Source organism: Salmo trutta, chromosome 6 (genome assembly GCF_901001165.1).
Source record: "Salmo trutta chromosome 6, fSalTru1.1, whole genome shotgun sequence".
NCBI lineage: Eukaryota > Metazoa > Chordata > Actinopteri > Salmoniformes > Salmonidae > Salmo > Salmo trutta.
The window spans coordinates 12,253,888-12,275,393 of NC_042962.1; the positions used below are offsets into that span (position 1 = coordinate 12,253,888).

Genomic DNA, 21,506 nt, shown 5'->3' on the forward strand with positions numbered 1-21,506 from the left:
CCAGTGTTATGCTGTTAGTTGGTTGTATTTACCAGTAACCAGTGTTATGCTGTTAGTTGTTTGTATTTACCAGTAACCAGTGTTACGCTGTTAGTTGTTTGTATTTACCAGTAACCAGTGTTATGCTGTTAGTTGGTTGTATTTACCAGTAACCAGTGTTATGCTGTTAGTTGGTTGTATTTACCAGTAACCAGTGTTATGCTGTTAGTTGGTTGTATTTACCAGTAACCAGTGTTATGCTGTTAGTTGGTTGTATTTACCAGTAACCAGTGTTATGCTGTTAGTTGTTTGTATTTACCAGTAACCAGTGTTATGCTGTTAGTTGGTTGTATTTACCAGTAACCAGTGTTCGAGGGGTCAGACATGCCAATCACGGGATGCCTGGAATGATGCCGTGGTTGGCGGAGTGGCGTGGAGGTGGTTGGGCAGGGGGATGGAGCATTGGAAGTTAAGACCATGTTTAACCATTGTTCCCTCTCTTACGTCTGGTCTTCACAAGAGAAGGTCACGGTTGTTTTGTACGGGTATCCTTCATTTATTTGGCGTGGGCTACGGCCAAACAGTAGCCTGTGTGGTGTTGGGTTAACTAACCGTGAATTCAGTCAACTGTCTGGACAATCTAGCCAGGTCATTACAATATATTATAGAATACAGTCGCACGACAGAAGTCTTCAGTGCCACATTACGACAGTAGAGGTCCCTCAACTAACAGCAACAACTGACGATTTTGTTCAAATTGCAGTACCATGGGTTAGTTATAAAACATCTTTGGTAGTAGTGTTGATAGTTGATTTGGCTTTACCACAAATTAGCATTGCATTTCTTAGCAGTTCTGCTATTTACTTTCTTTCAAGGATTGCTCCAGCAGAGCGGCTACTACGGCACTGTTGTCTTTGGGTCATGTGAGAGACAGAGGGTAAAGTTATTAACTAGTAGCTAGTTGTGGAAACAAGTTAGTTGTGTGGTTAGCGTATCACGTGATGTACGGAATGGCAGATAGCTAGCGCAGGTTATCGAAATAACATTTAAATAATGTCAAAGTAACTATTGGAGATGTGAAACAGTTTATACTTTGGCTAAAACCTAACTTTTATATTCCTTTATTTAGCTATACAAACGAGGTAAAACGGCACACCTCTGAGAACAAGCCATCTCGACCAGCTGACAGTCAGGTATGCTAGCTAGCTAAATCAGAGATCAGACAGCCATCCACATAAAGAGACGCACAGGGAGTTATTGAACTGGGAACATTTTCACTCTGAGAAAATGTACAAAATTACGTTACAATTACAACACAGAAAGATTAACTATTTCACACAGGTCAGAGTTTTGTTAGGGTTTGACCAACTATTTGTTTGCATAACCAATATAATACAACTATTTAAACCTATATAATACAATTAGTTGTGGTGCATAACTTATGAATACTAATGCTAAACATAAGAGGTTTATATTGTATTAACATAGATTGAGCGACATATAATAGACATGACTAACTGGAGGGTTGCTGGCTAGTAGTGTAGGCTGAGTAGACTCGTGACACACACACAATGCCTGGTTGTGGGGCCACTCAAGGACAGGTGTATGTGAGGAACTGATAGAGGGGAGAATGGCTGTGGCATAAGAACAGGCACTGTCCTTGGGTGTCTGACTGTCGGGTACACACACGAACATAAGCTAGAAGACAACTATGCTTGGCAACAAAGATGCGTCTAGAGGCTGGGACCAGCCTGCATGCCAACGATAGGCTGGAGTAAGTCTAAACCACACCCAAGCCTCTACTATGACAGGCCCTCAGGGAGAGGGAACTACGTCTGTCAAGAAGTATTTAAGGAAGAACTGATGTCATTTCAGTTCTCTGTTTGCCCTGCAAGGTGTTACAGTGAACCCGTATATATGAAGATTGCATTTACCCTTTATTCTGCTTGACTAATTCTCTTAATAAACAGCTAAAAATATATTCAGTAGCCTAGTGTTAAATTTTGTTCTGATACCAGAATTGAATTGACGCAGCCCTTACAGTTTTAATGACCCTTTCAAAAAATATATTGGCGTTTTGAAACTGCCATAACTGTATTTGACTTATTTTGGACGCAGTAATTGCAGAAGTCAGTGGCGGTCAGTGCCGTTTCAGATGAGGGAGGACGTTTTTTTTCCTTTATGAACATGGCCTTATTTCTATTTCAGCATATTGGATGACTGTCATTCATAGTCCATTCACCCAGTTAAACGTAACAGCAATAGGTTTAGGCTACTACATGATACTCTAATTTTCCCTATACCCATCATGATGTTGCTACAACCTAGCCTATGAATTAAAGTTTACAACGTAGGTGCACACAGGTCGAAAGACAAATTCGATGTGACAGTGAAACATGGACAGTGACATTCAGTACTGCCTTGCACACTCTTACCTGCATCTTGCTGATAGTGGGTGTAATCATTAGTCCAACAGTTGCAAGTTTCTATTGGACAAATTCAGGTAGGTTTATCCCCGTTTTGTTTGCTTCTGTTTTACCAAATGTTTAACAGAATCAGCGGAATGAATACACCCCTGATCACAAGTAAACAGTCCAGTTTCATAGCAGCCACGTTGTATTCCTTCCTGCATCTACGTTATGCGCTCTCCTCATTTCACCTCTTCCCTTCACTTGTGGACTTCAATGCACATCAGCTGTATGTGACCTTGCAAAAAAAACCTTAACAAGCTAAACAGCCTACATCGTTGTCACCATATTAGCTAAAGTAACATCATAGTCAGCATAGCTAATAGAACTAAAGCGTTAGTAAACCCGCTACAATCATGCAGTAACGTTACAGTGTAGTCATTAAGCAGTTACACCAGCGGGCCCCATTGGCAATAAATTAGTGAAACCAAAAGCTTACCTTGGAAGAGTTCCAGTGTTGTTGGATAGTCATAGCCAGCTAGCTAACATAGCATCCCTCTGAGCAGGGTGTTTCAGTAAGCTAAACTAGCTAGCTGCATTTGTTAAGTGAGTGAAACTGAAAAAAAAAAGACACCATTTCTCATTTAAGAAACTTTGTTCAGAACTGTTACACTATTTTCTTTCTCTTGGAGTCAACTCCTCACCACATTTTATGCACTGCAGTGTTAGTTAGCTGTAGCTTATGCTTCCAGTACTAGACTAATTCTCTGATCCTTTGATTGGGTGGACAACATGTCAGTTCACGCTCCAAGAGCTCTGATAGGTTGGAGGACGTCCCCCGGAAGTTGTCATAATTACTGTGTAAGTCTATGGAAGGGGGTGAGAAGCATGCACCTCCTAGGTTGTCTTGAAGTCCACGTACTCAGAGGACGGAAGCTAACTGTCCTCCGGCTACACCATGGTGCTACCCTGCAGAGTGCCGTTGAGGCTATTGTAGACCTTTGCAAAATAGTGTGTTTAAATCAATAATTTGGTACAGTTATCTAAAAATGATCATTTATGAAATTCACTGAGGATGATAGTCTAACTCAGAGGCTCCTCGGGAGGACTGCAATATTACTGTAGTAAAACGTGTTATTTTGGACGCAGCATACTGCAGTTAGACTATTGTACTGCAGTTAAATTGCACTCTGACTGCAATCTTTTTTCGTAAGGGGACAGCTCAGAGGTATTATGCAGCTACCAATCAGTACATAACTGTATACACAACTAACGCCACAAAACCACATCAGTTTTCACAACACTTTATTTAAAAATACTTAAGAAATCTGGAACACAGTGCTTACATGCTTTTAGACATGGAAAACAAAAGCTGTATCTGTGGATCACAGCAACTCACTAATAGCCCTCTTTGGGGACACTAACTCCTAGGCCCTAACCACCAGGCGCTTCCCCTAGGTCCTAAACACTAGGCCCTAGTGTAGATCTGAGAGGGTTGAATACATCTAAACAATAGTGGTAGCTCCATCTTGCTCTCTGATCCAGCCCTCTAAGGTCTATGCGTAAGTGGCTAGGGTGTAAGAGGGGTTGATTTGAGTTTGACAGCCTCTGCCCTTGGCTCCCCCAGGGCACCTGGGACTGCAGACTCTGCACAGTTGGGAGTTTAGGTATTCAAGAGAGAGATTCTCAAAGTTCATCTCTGCTCTGTGATAACTTTGTGGCATGCTGTTCCAAGAACTTACTAAATCCTTCTATGGTTCTGTCCCCGCCCTCAAATTTGATTGGGCTCTGCTTGCTGTTGCTAGGCGCAAAGTAGATGGTGGGGAAGCCCTCCGTTTTGTAGCTGTCGTAAGGCACATCGTTGGCTGTGGCGTCCATTTTGGCGATGACCAGGTTCTTCTCACTCTTGTATTTCTTCCCCAGGGCTGTGTAGTCGGGTTCCAGCTTCTTACAGTGGCCACACCACGGGGCGTAGAACTCTATCAGAACGTCTTTCTTGGTATCCATCACGATGTCGTCGAAGGTTTTCCCAACCACTACCGTCACAGGGCCTTGGTTGTTCTTGGGCACTGGCTGAGATTTGATGATGGGCTTCAGTTTGCCTGTAGAGAGGGACAGACAAGATCAGACATGCTGACCACTAAGAAGTCTATTACACAATCCTGACAGTTTCAATGGTCAACACTTAACGCAATAGGACCATGAAGACCGGTCACATATTGATGTTTGGCTGGCAGCAGACAAGGCACTCAACTCAGGTTAATCTGTAACTCAATACAACATGTGGTGTAAAGTCCTCTGACATACTTTCAATTGACAATTACATTTTACATTTTTACATTTTTACATTTACATTTTAGTCATTTAGCAGACGCTCTTATCCAGAGCGACTTACAGTAGTGAATGCATACATTTTTTGTACTGGCCCCCCGTGGGAATCGAACCCACAACCCTGGTGTTGCAAACACCATGCTGTACCAACTGAGCCACAGGGAAGACTGTTAAGCTCACCTTTCTTGAAGGCCATGATGAAGTCCCTCAGCACCTCAGAGTCAAACTCATCAGGCTCCATGGCAAACTTCTTGCCGCCATCTCCCAGGATACCCACGTTGACTTCCTCCCCGCTGTCACTGAGCCCCAAGCTCTTCAACTCGGCTGAGTAGTCCTCCTCGTCAGCGATGGCAAAGGTGTATTCTGGGAAATCCTTGGCCACCTCCAAAACCTTGCTCCTCCAGAACTGGGTCGCTGGAACAGAGAGAGGGGGTAGTCAGACCTGAGCTAAAGGCTCCAATGAACTAAGCCAAGGTTGTCCAAACCCCGGTTCGGGAGGAGATCTACTGGATGTGCAGTATTTTGTTCTAGGTATTATGGAAGCTACGCAGCTTAAGACTTTGAGAAGATCCACAATATTCACATAATATCTGAAATAAGGGGATGAGGACACCTTTCCTGTAGTCAAAGCTGAAGTCCACTCCGTAGTAAACGACAACCAGTGGTCTCTTGGTGTAACGTTTAGCGTCATTGCTTTGTTTTCTGTGACCCACCAGTGGCAGGATGTGTTTCTTAAAGAAGTCCTGCACCTCTGACACCTCTGTGGAGTCCTGGGGGGAGACGACACAGAACATTATACATGAATAATTGCAGCATTCTATTTAGGTTAGGAAAGCATGCTTCATTGAACTCTGCTAGTTTCAGATATCCCTCCATATTGCAGTGAGATGGATAACTAGCATCCATCCAGTGAGTCAGGCTGGGAATTGCCATGGACCTCACGATACTATATCATCAAGATACTTAGGTGCCGATTCGATATGTTTTACAATTCCCTCGATTCACTATATGTATTGTGATTTGATAATGCAATTTTATTGCAATTTGATGTTACACATATATTGCTCACCATGTCGGCTGCAGAGAGACAAGAGCATGAGAAAGAGTTGATCAGTCATGGAAATAAGTGCTAAACATGTTGGCTCATTATTAAAAAAAGATGGATCCCAAGTTTTAGGATGAAAAATGCAGGAGTTTTGGTGCAGATACAGCTGTCTAGCGCTAGCTAACTCTACCTAGCAAAACATGTCATTTTTTTACAAATCGATACTTGGAAGTCAAAGTATCGATGTAATATTGCCCTAAATAATATTGTGATATGTAACTGTATAGACCCCCCATCACAAGGCTTACTTTCACAGAGAGTAAGAAGCTGACTAGTGTAACGCGCACAAACACACACCAGTTGGCAGACTTACTTTGATGGTGAATGTATATGAGTCTTTCTCGTACTTGGACCTGAACTTCTCAGGATGCACCATGACGACCTGGCTTGGGGAGGCCTTGAGGAGCTTGGCCACGTCTGAACTGAAGGTGTGGAGGAACTTGAAGTCCTCTCTAAGAATATTACCTGGGAGGAGAGAGAGGAGGGGAACACAACGACTATCCCCATTAGAATTAGAAGGCCACACTGGGAGGACAGGAGCATGGATTACATATATCCTCTGTATACTACACATCATATGCAATATTCTATGTATCATGAACACTGACAAATACATTCAAAGTCAATGTAATTGATTGTGTACTCACAGGCCTCTAGATAGAGGTCATAGGTCATATCCTGCTCTGAGGAGAACACGCCCACTATGACAGCGTCATCGCCATCTTTGATGAACTCCTGCACCTGTTTCACCGTCTGCACCTGCTTGGAGGGTGGCCCCGCCTGCTCGCTCATATAGTCAACGATACCTACAGAGAGCACACACACACACAGTTAGTACCCTCGGCTATATCATTAACAAGGGACGTGTCCTAAAATCCATAATGTTAGCAGATATATTTAGTCACGGGGTAGTGACTGAAACAGTCTGAAGTGTGGACGTACCGATCTTCTCTCTGGGTCCGTTGTAGTCGAAGGCCTTCCCCTTCCTGAAGATCTTGAGGGTGGGGTACCCCGACACCCCGAATCGGTTGGCGACGTCAGTCTCCTGGGTGGCGTCTACCTTGGCCAGGGGGATGGGAGGAGAGCGCTGGCTCAGGGCCTTGGCTGCCTTCTCATACTCTGGAGCCAGCTGCTTACAGTGGCCACACCTGGAGTAGGGAATCAGGCGTGGTTATTCAAATAGGCTGTATCACATCCGGCCGTGATTGGGAGTTCCATAGGGCAGCGCACAATTGGCCCAGTGTCGTCCAGGTTTCTCAGGTAGGTCATCCTTGTAAATAAGAATTTGTTCTGTCTGACAGGTGGTAGACTATTCCTCTCCTCTAACTAGGCTTTGTAAGCTGTGCGCATGTAATAAAAAAAATGCATTCCGACTAGCGAAAATACACACGTGCCAATTTAATTCCACAAAATTATGCAAATGAACCTATAGACCGATAAGCATGACCAGTCAAATGCAGCAGCTAACCGATTAACGGTTAACCGTGTACATCCTTAGTACTAGCCTACAGTTCTGAGGATGTACAAAGTAATTATTTTCAAGTACATGAATAACTCATGTTGTGTTTTATTTTCATAGAGCATTAGCTCTCCAGTCAGCTCTGACAATGGTAACTTTCTGTATTTTTTTTATTTTTATTTCCCTACTTTCAATAGCCTAGTGATAAGAGGCGAGCACCTTCAGGAGATTCCAGAAGACATGACACAGAATCAGTTCCATCATAGGGAACATCAGACTTTTCTTTCACTGTTGCCGACATCTACCGAAGAATAGCAGTCAAAAAAACAACAGCACAGTGTCAGCTGTTGTGGTAACGACATTTGACCCAAGAGCAACTTTGGGGGGGGGGGATATCAACTATCTGCAAAAATTCCATATTATTAGAATAGTGAAATATGGGAGGGAAAGTTATAACAGCACTATGAAGCTTCAGAAGGCAAGAATAACATTCATGACCCTTCACAGTAAAATGGTTTCAACTTCATCTCCTCCGCTCCTTCACCAGATAGAAAACACAAAGGCCATAATAGACTTAATTTCATAAATCAGTGCAGGTGACGAAGCGGAGAGACCAGGATGTGACTCTAGACTATTGTGATGCATCCTAAACATTGTGGGGGACTGACCATGGGGCATAGAACTCCACCAGGATGATGTCAGCACTGTTGACCACCTCGTCAAAGTTGTCCTTGGTCAGCACCAGGGTGGCCTCTGGAGGGGGCTTCCAGTCCGGCTGGGCCACTTCCATCACTCGAGCCACAATGTCTTAAACACAACCACAGTTACTAATGTTACTGTGGTGAAACTGAAAGTGGGTTACAAACCACAAGACAAACCACAGTTACAACATTATAGTAGCCTGTTTAATAGTCTGTTCCTGCTTTAGCTAAACAAGCTGACAATGTGAAGTTGTCAAAGGCTGAAAAAGAGACTCAGGTACTGACTGGATCAGTCTTCTTAGTAGAAATCTTACCCTGCTCATTCCTGGGGCCATCATACTCCACAGGCTCCCCCTTCTTCATGATCTTGAAGGTGGGATATCCCGACACCTCGAACCTGCTCCCTAAGGAACTGGACTTGGTCGCGTCCACCTTGGCCACAGGGATAGGGGGCTCATTCTCCTTCAGAGTCAGGGCAATCTTCTCATACTCTGAAGCAAACTGCTTACAGTGGCCACACCTGGGAGGGGAGGAAAACTGATTAGATGTGTCAATCAAGGGAAAATGAACAACAACAAAAAATGGTGCAAATATCCCATGCATATTTGAGATTAAAGTCTGCCTGTTTTTCCTACTACATATCGGCTACCAGGAATTGCACAATAGAAGAAGCGGACGGGCACGTCTCCAATGACTGCCAAATATTGACTTTCTTAACTATCCCTTTATGCAAACTTACCATGGTGCATAGAACTCAACCAGCACTGTGTCCTTGCCCTCCATGAACATGTCGAAGTTGTCGTCGTTCAAGACCAACACTCCGTTCTCATCCTTCACCTCTGTTACGTCATCTTTATCCTCTTCATCATCACCACCCTCCTCCTCCTCCTCCTCGTCGACTTCTTTCGCTACATCTGCGAACACCATGGATAACAAAACAGTGTGAAATAAACATAACGTCTAGCAACGATAGTCTGACTGGACAACGAAGTTGGGATTGCATTGTAACATAAAACCACGCTACAACATAAGAATACACGCATGTACGCACAACATATTAAATAAATAAACTAGCCAGCAGTCAAGATAGCAATTAGCTAGCCAGCCAACTAGCTAGCTAGTTAATAAGAGCTGCCTGGCTGTTATAATTACAGGAGACGCTAACTAGCTTAGTAAACATTCCTGGCTAACTTAATTCATCCCAAAGTAGCCAGCTAGCTACTTACCATCAGCTTCACCTCGGATGACAGTGACAAAGTGAGCAACACCAATTACCACAATCAGTAGCAGCGCTGTCTTTCTCATTGTCAGCTTTTCCAATGGAATGCAATCCGTGCCACGGGTGAGACTTCTCCTTTTTAACTAGCAACGTTAGCTGATGAAAGTCACCAAAATGGTGTATTCATAGAAATCTCTGTAGATATTTTTTGAATCCTGAAGTGGGGTTACAAACTGATCTTTGGTTTGTGGTTTCTAGCTAAAGACTTCGGAAATAAGGCACCTTCACTGACTTGCCACATTCTAATTGGCTGTCATCATCGGCTTTCCTCCAATTGCGTACCGCCACTTAATTCCTGGATCCAGGACGTTCGAGGGTGCCATTGGATAGTCGACCAGTCTACTGTATTTTCAACAGTGAACATAGAACAAGCAAAAGTTTAACGCTTACTTTTGATGTCAAGGACGTCTGTCTCTAGATTTCAGCAATGTAACTGTCGTGTAAACATTAGCGAGCCCTGTTTTCATTCTTCCAGGGTGCTCCCCTCACCTTAACCTGCACAGCACACCATTTATTTGAGCAGTTTGAACATCTTTTAGAACCAGGGAACATTGTTTATACATTTTTTGTGTAAATATACAGTAACCTACAAAATACTCATAATTAAGCCTGATTCACTCCACGTATTTAAACATACAACTTTTTTTTTTAAATGTCCCTCTTGAATAGCAGGCTTGGGTAGGTTACTTTATGAATGTAATCTGTTAGTTACTTAGTTACCTGTCCAAAATTGTAATCAGTAACGTAACTTCTGGATTATCCAAACTCAGTAACGTAATCTGATTACAATCCGTTACTTTTAGATTACTTTCCCCTTAAGCAGCATTAGAAGAAGAGAAAAATGCATGTTACAAATTGAACGACATCTATTGCAGGATAAATCAATGTTAAAGTTTACATAGCTGGCCATATATGGATGTTACATTTTACGTTATGGGTTGGTTATGTAGACTTCTTACCCATCGCTTTTTACTACATATAATAACACTATTAAATGATATCTTTACATTAAAAACCAAAGTCTATCAGAATTCCAGTAACTTCACAAAATGTTATATCCCTTGATATCGCCAGTGTTGTACAACGCAACTCAGACCAGAGCATACCGGACCTATTTTCTCTCCATATCCCCGGATTTCTACCACAAGCTCTGGACATTTACACCTGGATCTTGCAGCTAGCTAGCTGCTATCCGAGTGACTATTGGCTGACGTCGGTCCCAGAGCAAACATCAATTATTCCGGAGCTAGCCAGCTGAAGAGTTCCATCAGCCACTCCTGGGCAACAATCACCTATCCTGACCTGTTTTACTGCCGATGCGGAGCCCCACCGGGCCTTCACGACTGGACTACCGATGTTATCTGCCCTAGGGAATTATCCAACTGGCCCCTCCGTCGCGACGTAACCTGAACGCCTATCTGCGGCCCGCTAATCGTTAGCTGTCTTATCGGCTGCTATCTGAATAGGCCTATCGGACAATTTTCTTGGGCCACTATAACTATTTTTCCCTTCTACCACACGGAACCCCACTAATCTACCGACGGAAACGCACGAGGTGGCTAAAAACAGTCCATCTTCTGCCAGCTTGCTACCCATGGCCCGGCTAGCTGTCTGAATCGCCGTGACTCCAACCAACCTCACTACTCACTGGACCCTTATGATCGCTCGGCTAAGCATGCCTCTCCTTAATGTCAATATGCCTTGTCCATTGCTGTTCTGCTTAGTGTTTATTGGCTTATTTCACTGTAGAGCCTCTAGCCCTGCTCATTATACTTTATCCAACCTTTCAGTTCCGCCACCCACACATGTGATGACATCACCTGGTTTCAATGATGTTTCTAGAGACAATATCTCTCTCATCATCAATCAATGTCTAGGTTTACCTCCACTGTATTCACATCCTACCATACCTTTGTCTGTACATTATATCTTGAAGCTATTTTATCGCCCCCAGAAACCTGCTCCTTTTACTCTCTGTTCCGGACGTCCTAGACGACCAATTCTCATAGCTTTTAGCCGTACCCTTACCCTACTCCTCCTCTGTTCCTCTGGCGATGTAGAGGTGAATCCAGGCCCTGCAGTGTCTAGCTCCACTCCTATTCCCCAGGCACTCTCTTTTTATGAATTCTGTAACTGTAATAGCCTTGGTTTCATGCATGTTAACATTAGAAGCCTCCTCCCCAAGTTTGTTTTATTCACTGCTTTAGCACACTCTGCCAACCCGGATGTCCTAGCCGTGTCTGAATCCTGGCTTAGGAAGACCACCAAAAACTCTGAAATCTCCATCCCTAACTACAACATTTTCAGACAAGATAGGACGGCCAAAGGGGGCGGTGTTGCAATCTACTGCAGAGATAGCCTGCAGAGTTCTGTCCTACTATCCAGGTCTGTACCCAAACAATTTGAACTTCTACTTTTAAAAATCCACCTCTCTAAAAACAAATCTCTCACCATTGCCGCCTGCTATAGACCACCCTCTGCCCCCAGCTGTGCTCTGGACACCATATGTGAACTGATTGCCCCCCATCTATCTTCAGAGCTCGTGCTGCTAGATGACCTAAACTGGGACCACCCCAGCCATCCTACAATCTAAGCTTGATGCCCTCAATCTTACACAAATTATCAATGAACCTACCAGGTACCACCCCAAAGCCGTAAACACGGGCACCCTCATAGATATCATCCTAACCAACTTGCCCTCTAAATACACCTCTGCTGTTTTCAACCAAGATCTCAGTGATCACTGCCTCATTGCCTGCATCCGTAATGGGTCAGCGGTCAAACGACCTCCACTCATCACTATCAAACGCTCCCTGAAACACTTCAGCGAGCAGGCCTTTCTAATCTACCTGGCCCGGGTATCCTGGAAGGGTATTGACCTCATCTTGTCAGTAGAGGATGCCTGGTTATTTAAAAAAAAATGCCTTCCTCACCATCTTAAATAAGCATGCCCCATTCAAGAAATTTAGAACCAGGAACAGATATAGCCCTTTGTTCTCTCCAGACCTGACTGCCCTTAACCAACACAAAAACATCCTGTGGCGTTCTGCATTAGCATCAAACAGCCCCGTGATATGCAACTTTTCAGGGAAGTTAGAAAGCAATATACACAGGCAGTTAGAAAATCCAAGGCTAGCTTTTTCAAGCAGAAATTTGCTTCCTGCAACACAAAATCCAAAAAGGTCTGGGACACTGTAAAGTCCATGGAGAATAAGAACACCTCCTCCCAGCTGCCCACTGCACTGAGGATAGGGAACTCTGTCACCACCGATAAATCCACTATATAATTGAGAATTTCAATAAGCATTTTTCTACGGCTGGCCATGCTTTCCACCTGGCTATCCCTACCCCGGTCAACAGCACTGCACCCCCCACAGCAACTCGCCCAAGCCTTCCCCATTTCTCCTTCTCCCAAATCCAGTCAGCTGATGTTCTGAAAGAGCTGCAAAATCTGGACCCCTACAAATCAGCCGAGCTAGACAATCTGGATCCTTTCTTTCTAAAATTATCTGCCGAAATTGTTGCAACCCCTATTACTAGCCTGTTCAACCTCTCTTTCGTGTCGTCTGAGATTCCCAAAGATTGGAAAGCAGCTGCGGTCATCCCCCTCTTCAAAGGGGGGGACACTCTTGACCCAAACTGCTACAGACCTATATCTATCCTACCCTGCCTTTCTAAGGTCTTCAAAAGCCAAGTTAACAAACAGATTACCGACCATTTCGAATCCCACCGCACCTTCTCCGCTATGCAATCTGGTTTCAGAGCTGGTCATGGGTACACCTCAGCCACGCTCAAGGTCCTAAATGATATCTTAACCGCCATCGATAAGAAACAATACTGTGCAGCCGTATTCATCGACCTGGCCAAGGCTTTCGACTCTGTCAATCACCACATTCTCATCTGCAGACTCAACAGCCTTGGTTTCTCAAATGATTGCCTCGCCTGGTTCACCAACTACTCTGATAGAGTTCAGTGTGTCAAATCGGAGGGCCTGTTGTCCGGACCTCTGGCAGTCTCTATGGGTTCAATTCTTGGGCTGACTCTCTTCTCTGTATACATCAATGATGTCGCTCTTGCTGCTGGTGATTCTCTGATCCATCTCTACGCAGACGACACCATTCTGTATACTTCTGGCCGTTCTTCGGACACTGTGTTAACTAACCTCCAGACGAGCTTCAATGCCATACAACTCTCCTTCCGTGGCCTACAACTGCTCTTAAATACAAGTAAAACTAAATGCATGTTCTTCAACCAATCGCTGCCCGCACCTGCCCGCCCGTCCAGCATCACTACTCTGGACGGTTCTGACTTAGAACATGTAGACAACTATAAATACCTAGGTGTCTGGTTAGACTGTAAACTCTCCTTCCAGACTCACATTAAGCATCTCCAATCCAAAATTAAATCTAGAATCGGCTTCCTATTTCGCAACAAAGCATCCTTCACTCATGCTGCCAAACATACCCTCGTAAAACTGACCATCCTGCTGATCCTCGACTTCGGCGATGTCATTTACAAAATAGCCTCCAACATTCTACTCAGCAAATTGGATGCAGTCTATCACAGTGCCATCCGTTTTGTCACCAAAGCCCCATATACTACCCACCACTGCGACCTGTACACTCTCGTTGGCTGGCCCTCGCTTCATACTCTTCACCAAACCCACTGGCTCCAGGTCATCTACAAGTCTTTGCTAGGTAAAGCCCCGCCTTATCTCAGCTCACTGGTCACCCACCCACAGCACGCGCTCCAGCAGGTATATCTCACTGGTCACCCCCAAAGCCAATTCCTCTTTGGCGGCCTTTCCTTCCAGTTCTCTGTTGCCAATGACTGGAACAAACTACAAAAAGCACTGAAGCTGGAGAAACATATCTCCCTCACTAGCTTTAAGCACCAGCTGTCAGAGCAGCTCACAGATCACTGCACCTGTACATAGCCTATCTGCAATTAGGTACCGAGATGAGATCCTCAGACCCCTTGTGAGACCATATGCTGGTGCGGTTGGCCCTGGGTTCCTCCTAATGCAAGACAATGCTAGACCTCATGTGGCTGGAGTGTGTCAGCAGTTCCTGCAAGAGGAAGGCATTGATGCTATGGACTGGCCCGCCCGTTCCCCAGACCTGAATCCAATTGAGCACATCTGGGACATCATGTCTCGCTCCATCCACCAACGTCACGTTACACCACAGACTGTCCAGGAGTTGGCGGATGCTTTAGTCCAGGTCTGGGAGGAGATCCCTCAGGAGACCATCCGCCACCTCAACAGGAGCATGCCCAGGCGTTGTAGGGAGGTCATACAGGCACGTGGAGGCCACACACACTACTGAGCCTCATTTTGACTTGTTTTAAGGACATTACATCAAAGTTGGATCAGCCTGTAGTGTGGTTTTCCACTTTAATTTTGAGTGTGACTCCAAATCCAGACCTCCATGGGTTGATAAATTGGATTTCCATTGATTATTTTTGTGTGATTTTGTTGTCAGCACATTCAACTATGTAAAGAAAAAAGTATTTAATAAGATTATTTCTTTCATTCAGATCTAGGATGTGTTGTTTAAGTGTTCCCTTTATTTTTTTTGCAGTATACATATAATATACACAATATGAACATAATATATACATATAATATATACATAAATATACATATAATATTCATCATATATATATTTTTATTTTTATGTCACCTTTATTTAACCAGGTAGGCAAGTTGAGAACAAGTTCTCATTTACAACTGCAACCTGGCCAAGATAAAGCAAAGCAGTTCGACACATACAACAACACAGAGTTACACATGGAATAAACAAACATACAGTCAATAATACAGTACAAAAGTCTATATACAGTGTGTGCAAATGAGGTAAGATAAGGGAGGTAAGGCAATAAATAGGCCATGGTGACGAAGTAATTACAATATAGCAATTAAACGCTGGAATGGTAGATGTGGAGAAGATGAATGTGCAAGTAGAGATACTGGGGTGCAAAGGAGCAAGATAAATAAATAAATACAGTATGGGGATGAGGTAGTTGGATGGGCTATTTGCAGTCAGGCTACCTCTGGCAAGCACATGGAGGGCTGTGCGGCCCCCCAAAGAAATGCCACCCCACACCATGACTGACCCACCGCCAAACCGGTCATGCTGGAGGATGTTGCAGGCAGCAGAACGTTCTCCACGGCATCTCCAGACTCTGTCACTTCTGTCACTTGCTCAGTGTGAACCTGCTTTTATCTGTGAAGAGCACAGGGCGCCAGTGGCGAATTTGCCAATCTTGGTGTTCTCTGGCAAATGACAAACGTCCTGCACGGTGTTGGGCTGTAAGCACAACCCCCAACTGTGGACGTCGGGCCCTCATACCACCCTCATGGAGTCTGTTTCTGACCGTTTGAGCAGACACATGCACATTTGTGGCCTGCTGGAGGTCATTTTGCAGGGCTCTGGCAGTGCTCCTCCTGCTCCTCCTTGCACAAAGGTGGAGGTAGCGGTCCTGCTGCTGGGTTGTTGTCCTCCTACGGCCTCCTCCACGCCTCCTGATGTACTGGCCTGTCTCCTGGTAGCGCCTCCATGCTCTGGACACTACGCTGACAGACACAGCAAACCTTCTTGCCACAGCTCGCATTGATGTGCTATCCTGGATGAGCTGCACTACCTGAGCCACTTGTGTGGGTTGTAGACTCCGTCTCATGCTACCACTAGAGTGAAAGCACCGCCAGCATTCAAAAGTGACCAAAACATCAGCCAGGAAGCATAGGAACTGAGAAGTGGTCTGTGGTCACCACCTGCAGAACCACTCCTTTATTGGGGGTGTCTTGCTAATTGCCTATAATTTCCACCTGTTGTCTATTCCATTTGCACAACAGCATGTGAAATTTATTGTCAATCAGTGTTGCTTCCTAAGTGGACAGTTTGATTTCACAGAAGTGTGATTGACTTGGAGTTACATTGTGTTGTTTAAGTGTTCCCTTTATTTTTTGGAGCAGTGTATATATTATGTATATATTATGAATATTATTTGTATATATTATGTATATTATATGTATATATTATGTATATATTTTCAAATAACTATCCTTTATCTGGCCCGCAAATAGATGATGACAGACAAATTACAAAAACAACAACTTTGAGTGTTACTTGTCATGCCATACTCAAGTAGTCCCATGCAGTAGGTGATTGGTAGACCCTCGCTAACTGGACATGAACACAGGTGTGAATAGTAGACCCAGGTTGCTGCATGGGGCTGTAGAGAATTAACTGGGTTGCAAAGGCTACTGTCCGTCTGTGCAGCCAGCGGACCTCAGGGACTTTATCCTGGACACAGACTCTGACCTGGTGGTTAGTTAGAGCAGAAAGGACAGGATGACATCAGCAACATGGTTTCTGTTTTAATATACTCAGGATTGTGTTGTAGAGCAGGGGAACAGATATCCATGATGACCTTAAAAAAGTTCAAGTTTGTTTTCTCATGTACTTGGTAGTTTCTCTGTGATAATGGTGCTGAGTGGTTGTGTTGTGTTCTAACCTTGTTAGGCCCAGTCGGACCGTGGTCCTGGTTCCTGTGTAACACTGGAGTCGACCACAGAGGTGATGGCTGACAGCCACGGGAAACACCACGCCAGAGACTCTTCCCCCTGAAGGGTTGAGGCAGTAAAGCAGCCATGACAGTAGGCACCCGAGGAGAGAAGAGGTCAGAGGTCAGGGTTGGACTTCACCCGTCAGGATGAAGTTACAGATTGAACTATATGTTTCATGTTATTCATAGACACTGTTATAGTGCAAACATTTGCTCAGAGAGATAAAATCTGGGCTGAACAATTCCTCAAATTCACTCAGACTACAGTGACTATCCATCTATCCTATACCACCCTCTTCTGGTGGACAAGTGAACCTGCAGTATAACAGAAGATTTAAAAAATCTTTCTTGTCATTTCGAAAATCAAATAAAAGTCTCCATTCTATCCCCGTGTAAGTGTTTTTTACTGGTCAGTTGAAAGAGATGTGTCCATTTTCCCGTGGTTTACCTGGCATTGGGAGGAGTTGGAAACATCGCTCTTCCTCAAGATGAGCTCTCCTATCATAATACATGTTCCCTGGACAGCACCTGCCTCTCATGAGGAGAGATAGAGGGGGTGTTAAACATACACATGCTTCCTATGAGCCCATCCTTCCCAGTTAAGGTGCCACCAGCCTCCTGTAGTCTAGTTCCACCACTCCTCATGGGTTTGGATGGACAGGATGGATTATCTTGGCTCCTATGTTTAATCAACAAAATAATTTCATACTGATCCTGAAAAGCTATACCTATGAATATGGTAACAACAAACAATCTGCAGATAGAAGAGCTGATATTCCTATTTCCTCCTACCTGATGGACTGGTTTAAAACTGTTAGCTGAGGGTTAGAACTGTTAGCTGAGGGTTAGAACTGTTAGCTGAGGGTTAGAACTGTCAGCTGAGGGTTAGAACTGTTAGCTGAGGGTTAGAACTGTTAGCTGAGGGTTAGAACTGTTAGCTGAGGGTTAGAACTGTTAGCTGAGGGTTAGAACTGTTAGCTGAGGGTTAGAACTGTTAGCTGAGGGATATAACTGTTAGCTGAGGGATATAACTGTTAGCTGAGGGATATAACTGTTAGCTGAGGGTTAGAACTGTTAGCTGAGGGATATAACTGTTAGCTGAGGGTTAGAACTGTTAGCTGAGGGTTAGAACTGTTAGCTGAGGGTTAGAACTGTTAGCTGAGGGTTAGAACTGTTAGCTGAGGGTTAGAACTGTTAGCTGAGGGATATAACTGTTAGCTGAGGGTTAGAACTGTTAGCTGAGGGTTAGAACTGTTAGCTGAGGGTTATAACTGTTAGCTGAGGGTTATAACTGTTAGCTGAGGGTTATAACTGTTAGCTGAGGGTTAGAACTGTTAGCTGAGTGTTAGAACTGTTAGCTGAAGGTTAGAACTGTTAGCTGAGGGTTAGAACTGTTAGCTGAGGGTTAGAACTGTTAGCTGAGGGTTAGAACTGTTAGCTGAGGGTTAGAACTGTTAGCTGAGGGTTAGAACTGTTAGCTGAGGGTTAGAACTGTTAGCTGAGGGTTAGAACTGTTAGCTGAGGGATATAACTGTTAGCTGAGGGTTAGAACTGTTAGCTGAGGGTTAGAACTGTTAGCTGAGGGTTAGAACTGTTAGCTGAGGGTTAGAACTGTTAGCTGAGGGTTAGAACTGTTAGCTGAGGGATATAACTGTTAGCTGAGGGTTAGAACTGTTAGCTGAGGGTTAGAACTGTTAGCTGAGGGTTATAACTGTTAGCTGAGGGTTAGAACTGTTAGCTGAGGGTTATAACTGTTAGCTGAGGGTTAGAACTGTTAGCTGAGTGTTAGAACTGTTAGCTGAGGGTTAGAACTGTCAGCTGAGGGTTAGAACTGTTAGCTGAGGGTTAGAACTGTTAGCTGAGGGTTAGAACTGTTAGCTGAGGGTTAGAACTGTTAGCTGAGGGTTAGAACTGTTAGCTGAGGGTTAGAACTGTTAGCTGAGGGATATAACTGTTAGCTGAGGGATATAACTGTTAGCTGAGGGATATAACTGTTAGCTGAGGGTTAGAACTGTTAGCTGAGGGATATAACTGTTAGCTGAGGGTTAGAACTGTTAGCTGAGGGTTAGAACTGTTAGCTGAGGGTTAGAACTGTTAGCTGAGGGTTAGAACTGTTAGCTGAGGGTTAGAACTGTTAGCTGAGGGATATAACTGTTAGCTGAGGGTTAGAACTGTTAGCTGAGGGTTAGAACTGTTAGCTGAGGGTTATAACTGTTAGCTGAGGGTTATAACTGTTAGCTGAGGGTTATAACTGTTAGCTGAGGGTTATAACTGTTAGCTGAGTGTTAGAACTGTTAGCTGAAGATTAGAACTGTTAGCTGAGGGATATAACTGTTAGCTGAGGGTTAGAACTGTTAGCTGAGGGTTAGAACTGTTAGCTGAAGGTTAGAACTGTTAGCTGAGGGTTAGAACTGTTAGCTGAGATGATTCTGGTCTAGAGGAGCTGTCATGAAGGTAGACACACTGCTATCTCCCTATGGAGGGAACAGACTGAGTCAGACACACTGCTATCTCCCTATGGAGGGAACAGACTGAGTCAGACACACTGCTATCTCCCTATGGAGGGAACAGACTGAGTCAGACACACTGCTATCTCCCTATGGAGGGAACAGACTGGGTCAGACACACTGCTATCTCCCTATGGAGGGAACAGACTGAGTCAGACACACTGCTATCTCCCTATGGAGGGAACAGACTGAGTCAGACACACTGCTATCTCCCTATGGAGGGAACAGACTGAGTCAGACACACTGCTATCTCCCTATGGAGGGAACAGACTGAGTCAGACACACTGCTATCTCCCTATGGAGGGAACAGACTGGGTCAGACACACAGGCATACAGACACACACACAGGCACAGACACACACGTAGGCAGACACACACACAGAAACACACGCATGCACACACACGTGCACACACACCTTAGTGTTTTGTGGATGAGTGTTTCTCTCCTCCCCCTGTCCTCCTCCGGAGCGAGGAGTGAACGGGCGTATCGGACGCAGCAACGAGCCCTGTGACAGGCCGCCAGCACCTGTCAATCACACAGCACAGACTCTTCTTAATATCTCCTCAAATAATACCTATTAAAACCTGAAGAGTTGATTTTCTCTTAGAGTAGGATGAAGTTGTTACCCTGTTGAAGTGTGAGTGTCTCTCCAGGAGCTGATGAGAATGGCTGAGCAGGAAGGGCTCTGGGACACAGGAACCATCTTGGGTCCACAGTTTCACAGTCTCTGCCTGAAACCCAGTGACTCCTGAGAAACTGGAGAAGTCTGGACGCTTCCTGTGCCAGAAGCAGACCGCCACAGCCACGGCAAGGATCTAGAAGAGGAAATCAAACAGACCAGTTACATCAATGTTTTCTGAGTAAGTGAGTAGTATTGACAGCAACCACTTTTAGTTTGGTTAGATTTATACTTGTCTGGGTTTAGATTAAGTTGTGGTTCATGCAATGTTGGGTTTGTGTTTTGTTTTCTTTACCATGACAGGCTGGATGAGGACGACTCTTAACACGCACACACACACACACACACACACTACACAAACACACACACGCATGTGCATACACAAGCAAAAAACGATTTTACAACAATGCCCTGGTAAGTGATTTGTACCATATAAGTCACTGGTAATCATTTGTATCTATAATACAGTCTGATGATGGCTACCTTGTCTGATGTACAACCCTGATGGCTACCTTGTCTGATGTACAGTCGTGGCCAAAAGTTTTGAGAATGACACAAATATTAATTTTCACAAAGTCTGCTGCCTCAGTTTGTATGATGGCAATTTGCATATACTCCAGAATGTTATGAAGAGTGATCAGATTAATTGCAAAGTCCCCCTTTGCCATGCAAATGAACTGAACCCCCCCAAAAACATTTCCACTGCATTTCAGCCCTGCCACAAAAGGACCAGCTGACATCATGTCAGTGATTCTCTCGTTAACACAGGTGTGAGTGTTGATGAGGACAAGGCTGGAGATCACTCTGTCATGCTGATTGAGTTAGAATAACAGACTGGAAGCTTCAAAAGGAGGGTGGTGCTTGGAATCATTGTTCTTCCTCTGTCAATCATGGTTACCTGCAAGGAAACACGTGCCGTCATCATTGCTTTGCACAAAAAGGGCTTCACAGGCAAGGATATTGCTGCCAGTGAGATTGCACCTAAATCAACAATTTATCGGATCATCAAGAACTTCAAGGAGAGCGGTTCAATTGTTGTGAAGAAGGCTTCAGGCCGCCCAAGAAAGTCCAGCAAGCGCCAGGACCGTCTCCTAAATTTGATTCAGCTGCGGGATCGGGGCACCACCAGTACAGAGCTTGCTCAGGAATGGCAGCAGACAGGTGTGAGTGCATCTGCACGCACAGTGAGGCAAAGACTTTTGGAGGATGGCCTGGTGTCAAGAATGGCAGCAAAGAAGCCACTTCTCTCCAGGAAAAACATCAGGGACAGACTGATATTCTGCTAAAAGTACAGGGATTGGACTGCTGAGGACTGGGGTAAAGTCATTTCCTCTGATGAATCCCCTTTCCGATTGTTTGGGGCATCCGGAAAAAAAGCTTGTCCGGAGAAGACAAGGTGAGCGCTACCATCAGTCCTGTGTCATGCCAACAGTAAAGCATCCTGAGACCATTCATGTGTGGGGTTGCTTCTCAGCCAAGGGAGTGGGC

The 21,506-nt window shown here is 44.5% G+C and overlaps 1 protein-coding gene across 1 annotated transcript; it reads right to left on the reverse strand.

Annotated features, from left to right (window-relative positions):
- Window positions 1–3,675: 3,675 nt before the first annotated feature.
- On the reverse strand, window positions 3,676–9,496 carry LOC115195417 (protein disulfide-isomerase A4). Its single transcript, XM_029755249.1, has 10 exons — window positions 9,210–9,496; window positions 8,723–8,897; window positions 8,298–8,503; window positions 7,951–8,089; window positions 6,766–6,971; window positions 6,471–6,629; window positions 6,137–6,288; window positions 5,332–5,488; window positions 4,899–5,132; window positions 3,676–4,489 (listed from the first exon to the last, which is right to left on the reverse strand). The coding sequence occupies exons 1-10, from the start codon at window positions 9,286–9,288 to the stop codon at window positions 4,074–4,076; spliced, it is 1,923 nt and encodes a 640-aa protein (XP_029611109.1). The 5' UTR covers window positions 9,289–9,496; the 3' UTR covers window positions 3,676–4,073.
- Window positions 9,497–21,506: the final 12,010 nt, after the last annotated feature.